General features: G+C 43.3%; 1 protein-coding gene across 1 annotated transcript in view; it reads right to left on the bottom strand.

The window, feature by feature from the left end:
* Window positions 1-7,621: 7,621 nt before the first annotated feature.
* The window catches only part of LOC104910067 (protein eva-1 homolog C-like), a 39,631-nt gene continuing 38,793 nt past the window's right edge, over window positions 7,622-8,459 (bottom strand). Inside the window, exon 6 of the mRNA XM_019613623.1 lies at window positions 7,622-7,818. Coding sequence (XP_019469168.1) covers window positions 7,622-7,818 — 197 coding nt within the window. The remainder of the gene's footprint in view (window positions 7,819-8,459) is intronic.

Here is an 8,459-nt window from a genome sequence, read left to right as displayed (position 1 = left end):
AATTTTATTTTTATTTATAAATACTAGAACCATTTTGTCAAAGCTTGAAGCAAATATATGATCTACGGACTGGCCAGAGTAAGTTCTGTCTACCACCTGGTACCTGATACACACTCCCTGGATCGCTACAGCCTCAGTCAGGATGCTCACTTTTCAGATAGACAGATAACAGATCTGTTGGACTCCAGATGGAGCTGCATACCAGGTATATTCCTCTCCCTGATGCTTCGGCTTGAGCCACAATGGAGTGACACTTTTCCAGCAAATGAAATCTCCAACTCTTTGTCCTCCCTCCCTCACTCCTTCCCTGGAGGCACCAAGGGTACATCTGGTTGGATTAACCAGCCTCCAGAGTTCTTGCACCCACCTGTAAGATGGCTTTTAAAGATAAGACACGGCCCAGCCTCGCCTCACAGGTTAGGAATTTAGTTAAATATATTCTAAAGGGATTTAGTAGGATTTGCTTTGCTATTTATACTATGCAGTATCAGTCATCCTTAAGTCCCCATGTCTTTATATTAGCAGAGCCAGGAAAACTACCAGCCAGAAGGGATGCTGTGATATCAGCCCCAGGATCCTGCTTCCCAGCAGAATGCTCTGGCTTTTAGAAGTTGCTACTTCCCATGCTCACCAAAATGAGGGTACATAAGTGAAATACTGAGCATCAGGATACCTGAGAGTGAAACTCCAGAAAGAGATTCAGCCAGGGCTCTTGGGTAGCAATTCTGAAACAGCATCCATTGTTAACATATGGCAAAAAGAAACATCACAAGCTTCTGCTGTTCCCCAGGGTAAAAAGGCCAGCAGCCTACTCAGTGCTTGTTACGAGAAAGAGGTAACTGTGGAAAAGAGCAACAGAAAGACAGCAGAGACTGGGAAACTTGATTTATGAGGAAAGATTAAAGGAGCAGAACAAGAGTGGCTTGGCCAAACAATGACTAAATCAAGACTTGAAAAGTAGCCACTGCCAACAGTATTTGAAGTGTCTGTCTGAAGGGGCATTAACTGTTTGGGTGGGTCCACTTTGAATAAACTGAGGTCCTGAAATAGAAACAGGAAAAGTAGAAACTGGACCTTTCCTGAAGACGGAGTGTGCTGGGGTTAACTGCCACAGCAATCTCCTCCTCACTTAATCTGGGGAGTGGGCGTCCTGAAAGTTCACCTGCACTGAGCAGACATTATCTGTAGGGGGCTTCCAGTGGATCTTCCCCAGTGCTGAGCACGAGCACAGAGATACCAAGAATGTTAAAGCCTGTTCTAAAGTCTCCATACAGCCAGAAGATAAAGTACCACTGCATCAGGCTTCAGAGAGCCAGCAGAAACACAAGATATATGAAGAGGGAGAGCAGAGTGGCTCTCCAGGCCCTCAGCATGCCACTGAATGTTGAAAAAGCACTTCCATGAGTAGTGGGAAGACGTGGAAACATCAGCCTCTGTGCCCTACCAACACTTCTCAGAGAAGAGAGCAGACAGGAACAAGAGAAATCTTCTTTAGTGGCCACACATCCATCAGTGAGCCATTCATTATAAATCAGAACAGTCATACAAGCCACATAATTCATACAAGGCACAGCACCAACCCCCCTGACTAACTCATGTAGGTCAGCTGCTAATGTCTGCCTGCTTTGGAGTTCCTCCCTGAGTTCTTTTGGCCAGAGAGGTCCGCAGCTCCGGTGACTAACACGTAATGACAAATTATCTTGCCTGATCCTGGTGCTTTTCATTTCAGGACGTAGAAAGGATTGGGTAGAAATACTGCATGATGAATGTCCAGCAGAAGGACAAAGCATGGCTCTACTCATCTAACAAAGTCACCACCCCCAGTAACCTGCTGGGGAGGGAGGAGGCACACAGGTAAGGCTTTATGCTGAAAGATCTTAGATTCGGCTCCTATGACACAAACCTTTATGTCTTTGCACATAAAGTGAGACTAGCACTTTCTCCCAAGATCCACCAGCCCTGACTACGTAGCCACAGAACTACCCACAGTAGGGATGGCTTCTCAATAAGCGAGTGCGCTGCACAGCAGGACAGCCTTGCTACAGCCTGTACGCATGCCAAGTGATGTAAGTCATTAGTGCACTTCCTAGCAATTAAATATGCATCTGATGCCTATGATAGCTTTCATCAATGGACTACAAACACCCCTGAGAAGCTCCTTTTTTTTTTCCTCCCTATGTCAGCAGTCATTTACAAGCCCCAGTTGTACCAAAGGGCCCTGTCATTGAGTTCGCATATTTTAGCATTTCTGGTGGTTTTCACAAAATTGCTGCTTATATCCCCTCTCCACCATGCTCTTTTCCTACTCAGGAGCAAGAGTTTTCCAAATCCCAGAGAATTTCTTGTCTGCTTCTCACTGAAGTGGAGAGATAGAAGAGTGGGCAAGCAAACAAACAGCAGGGCAGTGGGAGGTGTGCAGAGAAATGGACAGGTGCTCACAGACAACGCCAGCTGAGAGTCCTTCTATAAACAGTGGAAGAAAATGGCATTATCTTGATACGTTTTCAAAAGTTAAAGAGAAAACACATACATGATCTGTGCAAATATATCTTAGTCATATTGGCAAACCCTTCGTTTGCATTGAACCTAATCGGTATCGTACTGAGCTGTCAGCAATCTGCAGTAGCTTCCAGGCACTAATGAGTCCCATCAAGGTGTCAGTGCCTCCGGCATTAACCTCAATTAGGAGCATTAAGGAGATCGCTGAATGAAGAGTCGGCCATCCATTGCTCAGACATTCCTCCGACCACAGCTTGCAGTCTTCCACATGCAGGAGGATGCAGACCGGCTGCCTACTGCCTTTTCGGTAAAGAAGCCTCGCATCTGATAACATTAACGTTGATTACCAATTCTGCTTGTCTTGACATGCATGGAAAAATCAACTAGAACCCTATTTAACGATGATGTTCAATGAGGTTCCCAGGTGAAGAAGTAGGCTGTGACAATAAAACAATAAATGTCTGTAACTTATTCAGAACTTTTAAAATAACTTTTTAAAAGGAATAATCATGCCAAAGAACAGAAAGTCTCAATAGCAGAGTTATGCTTACAGGAAAAAATAAATAAAAATCATCATACAAATAATCCACATCACTTTAACTCTGCTTCACTTATCTCTCTCCATGCTTCTTGAAAGATTCCCTTACAATGGATTAGGTTCAAATGCCATCCTGCACAGACATTCACAGGTAGGTCTGCTTTTCTTGGGTGACATTAAGAGTGGATTACAATTGCTTTCAAGGCTGTGTCCCAAAGTAGAGTGGTCTCAGCACAGCTTAGGGGGGGACCCACAAAGCCACACACAGTCTGGGACCAGTTCTCTATTTGGCAGATTGCTGTTCAGCCCCAAGGATTGCATATTTATGCCAGAGAAAATCATTGGACAATAGCAACTCTTTGAGGTTAGAAACCTCAAAGATTTGTCAGCCAACATAAAATTTTGGTTATGTTAGTCTACCATTACAATTGTTGCAGCAGGCATTCTGGGTTCATACTAACACATTTCTAAAAGTCTCTAAGAAAACGTAGGTAATATCAGAAGGAAAAGAAATCCCACCTGCCTTCCCACCATCCTTGCCATCAGCCCCTCCACAAAGTCTTTACATACACCAGCCATGGCTGTACCTCCAGCTCTACCCTCTGGGCAAAACAACCCTGGAGCAGCCCCTTACACTGAGCCCCTTACCCACTGCACGTGACTTTCAGATGGTGGTCTTTATCAAGTACAACAACAACAACAAAGAAATAAAAGGAATAAAGGATTCAGGCGCACAAACCTGAGTGTGTCAGGAGCAGAGTAATTTAACTAACTTCCATAGTAGAAGCCCTACACGATTTTCAGTAAGGCTGAAATGAACGGCCGCAGCAGCAGGCTTGCTAAGCTTGCCTAGTTGTAAGGTGGCATTCTGCTTACGATCACTGTAAAAAGTGTCCTTTGAACTCTCTCAGCGTCCTCCAGACCCTTCTTCCTTCCTCCTTATCCCCAAGGCATTGACTTTTATCTCCAGGTCTCCATTTCTTCTCTGCAATAGTTAATGAGCTTCCAAGCCTTTCTCTAGAGGTGACAGCATTGCCTACTCCTCCTCCACCTGAGATGCCAAGCTCTGCTTCCTCAGAATATTTATTTATCCTAATCTACATCAGACAAGCTCATCCTTCCCTGGTAATGAAAATCTGCTGTCTGGGATAGCCAGGCCAGACATGATCGGGTTCTTCTGGATGTACAATTCAGACCACACTACAGTGAGTTGTATGGTAAGCAAAGACAAAAAGAAGCCACGCGCTGACAGCTTCCCATTACCTCATTTACCAAGCTAAATCTTCAAACTAATTAGGTTGTTTGTGCCTTTTCTAACTCCAAGCTAAGTTTTTTCCTGGACAACACCCCCAGATACTTTCCTGCCATGCTGCTTTCTAGCTGCTCTGCCCCAGGCCTGTAGCGATGCATGGAGTTTTTTGTAACAGAAATGCAAGACGCTGCACTTGGTCTTGTTAAAGCTCATGTAACGACACCTTTCCTTTTAACCAGATTCATCAACTTAATTCTTTATGTCTGGAAGGTATTCTTACAACCAATAAAACACAGAGGCTGTAGGAATGAATCTCCAAGAAATTTGGAACTAGCTAATAAGAAACCTGAGCTGTTGCCTTACCTACTTACCTCTTGAAGAAGGCAGGAGATTAGGAATAGGACTCAGCTCCTCCTGAAAAGTTACAGAAGAACAGCCCAAGAGACTTTTTCAGATGTACTCCTATCAGGCCTTGGAGATGTCACATCACTTGCTGTTCACTGTTTCTCTGTGCAAACTGCACCAGCACTAACAGCAGTCATAAAGCCCACCTCAGCAAAAGGGCCACAATTTCTGCTCGCAATACAAGTTTTGAATTTATACAATCCTTTATCACCTCACAAAGTAATCCCTCATTGGATTTTTTTCTTTTTTCAGGAATTGCTGTCAGCGGGAGACATTATTCTCTTTCCAGCCCTGTTCGTGCTTTAGCACCAAGAGCTGAGTTCAGCTGCCCTGAACCCACAGCTAGTAAAGTTTCTCACAAGGAACATGGCTGTTTGAAGGTCCTGCCGTGCAGTCGCACACCCATCAGTGGGCTTGCTCTTACCACTCTTCTGAAGAGACACTGATGGTCAGTAACTCGTGGCATGGACACATCAGTTTTTTTGTCACAGGTTAGACAAGTGATATGGTCAGTTAGACCATGGCTGAAGCGCTGCTCAGAGAAACCTGTGACGTACATCTGTCTGTCCTCCAAGTGACGCTAGGACTACTCTGTGTCTTTCGCTTCTCTCCAGTGAACACCATCAAAGCCACAACCCGCTCTGCATGAATCCAGTGTCTCTAACTGTAAGAGGTGGGGAAAAGAGATATCTAGACATAGGTGACAGAAGAGATTGCCTAAATCAAAAGAAATCCATCTGAGTCACTTTTAGCAGTTGCAATGCTATAATGGGATGGAAAGCACTGTGATAACAACAGGGTGGCAAAATCTTTGGCTACAGTAAATGAGAACGAGCCCAAATGCTGCAGCTGTGGACACAGGAATGAAGGAAAAGAACTGCTTTCCTTTGAGCATGCAGGGACCTCCAGGAAGATCCCCTCACCTCAGTGCCAACCCTTAAATGAGTGCTCGGAAGGGGTGGATCCTGGCTCCAGCCCTTCTGGTCCTCAGTACACTGCATGCAGCTGAGCTCCCTCGGTTGGCCCTGCCTTCCCACCGGTTGCTCCATTAGTGGCTCAGGCCATGACTTAGTCAAAGCCTGTCCCTTTTCACTCCCATGGGTTTTGTGAAAGTGAGAGAACATCACAGCAGGAGTAATAATGCATGCATCTTTATGAAAACCTGAAGCAAGGAGATATCCAACAGTAACAGAAATGTTACTCTTTAAACTATAAACATCAAGTTGCTTAGTTTTATAATTTCTTCTAAGAGAATACCAGAGTTATCTTTGATCCAGCATGACCATGTGGAAGTAGAATTAGATTTCTTGTTTAGTTGGGTTTTATATTTTGAAGGATTTTGCTTTTTGAGAGGAGAATTATGTGTCTGATGATCACAAAATCCAGCTCAGACATGCTGAATCATGACATCTCAGATAGCTCAGATCATGGTTTTGAAAAGGAACCATAGACACCCTCAAATAGTGAGGCAGATTTCACCCATTGGAAATCAAACCATGGCATATTGTGCTCTCAAGCATGACTCATTTCCTGATGCAGTTAGGCTTTAACTAGGAAAGCTGAAGTCATACGAAGAGATCAACAATGCCTTCTATAGTAGACTTTGGGATCAGAACCACAATGCGTGAGGGAGGCTGCACAGGGCTTTGAAGGAGATATCTTCTTGGAAATACATCATGGGACCCTATTTGGTTTGTTCCTGATTTTGAATTATGGAGCTCACATCCTCATGAGAATGAGATTCTCTCCAATCTGTTTATGAAAAAAATAATATAGCAGTATCAACTCCCTGGCAAGAAAATTTGCAAGGCTTTGAATAGATAATATTTCTGTTTCTTGCTAAAACATTTCAAACAAAAACAAAGAAGTGACAGGGAAAAAAAAGTTTAACATTCCTGCTGCTTCTGCCAAATGAAACAACAGCCAGGCAGGCGTTCAGAGCTTCATGCTCTTGATTCTCTCGCTCTGTTTTTGAACAGGAACACATCAGTCACGCTACAGCATCTATTCAAATTCTATAGCATCTCCATATCAAAAGTCACATATGAGATTTGGCATGCTGCTGTTGCACATAGGGATTCATCCACAGATTTGCTGTTGTCTGGAGACACAGCCAGCACCTCTGCTACATCAGATGGCTCATCTACTCAGCAGATCCAAAACAGCACCAGGATTTCTCTTTTCAGTGAATGTAGAAAGAGACAGAGGGAGAGGCAAAGTTGATCCTAGCAACAGCTATACAAACAAAACCCTCAAGCAAATATTTTCATATTTATCAACTACAAATGATCAAAATTTCTTCACTGGAAAAATCAGATCTGAAGTTGTTTTCATACTGCATCGTTCTCTTCTGCAGCACAGGAGGATTAGTCAGATAGGAGTACAGTGTCTACTTGGCACTGTGACTTATGATCCCAACTGAAGACATATTATTTTCAAACAACAGTATTTTCTTAGGAAAATATTGCCACATTCACCTGAAGTTTTTTCAACGAATGCCGTGGGTATGGATTAGTGATTGCCTTATTGTTCGGAAAAAAATGAAATACAGAACAAAATAAAAAGGATCCTACTGTTAACCACAACTTTCCTGCAGGAAAACAAAGCAGCAGGGTAACATTCAGGATATAAGCATCTGATGGACCATAGAATCATTAATGCTGGAAAAGACCACTAAGGTCATCTAGTCCAACCATCAAATGGGCTGACAGAATTTGCTGCCTCGAGGAGGCAGTGTTGAATGGGTTAACAAAATGTCATTTCCATGTTTTCTGCTTTTTTCTGTCAACCCATAAGTAGAAAAAGAGACTGAATTAAACCTCTCAGGTAATCCACAGGCTTTCCATTTAACCAAATGAAAATAACAATGAGCCAAGTGGAAGCTCAACAACTTTTTATGTACATTCATAACTCCTCTCATTTTTCACCTACTGCTGCTCATCAAACACGTACCCCAGCGAGAGCTTTTTTTGTGACTCACCACAGGTATAGATGACGTTCAGATGCTTCTGGATGCCAGGATAACAAGGATCTCCAAATTCATAGGTGCTGGCATATATGCTACAACTTCTTTTCCCATGGCAGCGCTTGATCATGAGTTGGAGAGCATTAGCTGACTTGCAGTCTATAAATGAAAAAGGACAAGGCATGGAAAAAAGATTTTTCCAAATTTTCAATGCCAGACTGACAGTTTGCTTTCACTGTCCAACCACAGCCAATGACAGTGGGAATCAATAAGATAGTTTTTGTTTAACATTAAGAAGTTATAGCAATAGAAAATCTACCGAGAAAGGAATACAAATGCATTTGGTCACTCATTAGGAAGCAGGGAAAGGGCAAATGGACCCTAAAAGGTATTGAATGATACAAAAAGTACAATGGTTTAACACCAGTAGGCAACTAAACACCACTATGTTGCTCTCTTTCTCTCCTTCAACAGATCAAGTGGAGAAGAGATGATAAAAAAAGGATCACGGGTTGAGATAGGGACAATGAGATATCAAACCAGGTAATGCTACAGAAAGACAGATGAAACATTAAAGAGATTAATAGAATTTGTGAGCTGCTGCTAACAAACGAGAGCAGTATGAACTGAAAGCAAACTACTAACACCTTCATCCCCACCCACCCTCCTTCACCTCCTTCTCCTGAGTGGTGCAGAGGAACATTGGGCTGAGGTTAGTCCACAATACTAGAGCTGGCTGCTTCAGAACATGGAGCGAGAGGGCAGGGGTTGCTCCTGGGCTGCACTGAACTTCTGCTCTG

The sequence above is a fragment of the Meleagris gallopavo genome, chromosome 2 (assembly GCF_000146605.3).
Source record: "Meleagris gallopavo isolate NT-WF06-2002-E0010 breed Aviagen turkey brand Nicholas breeding stock chromosome 2, Turkey_5.1, whole genome shotgun sequence".
Taxonomy (NCBI): domain Eukaryota; kingdom Metazoa; phylum Chordata; class Aves; order Galliformes; family Phasianidae; genus Meleagris; species Meleagris gallopavo.
Note: the sequence above shows the minus strand (reverse complement) of the source record. Positions and strands in the feature narration are given on the sequence as shown.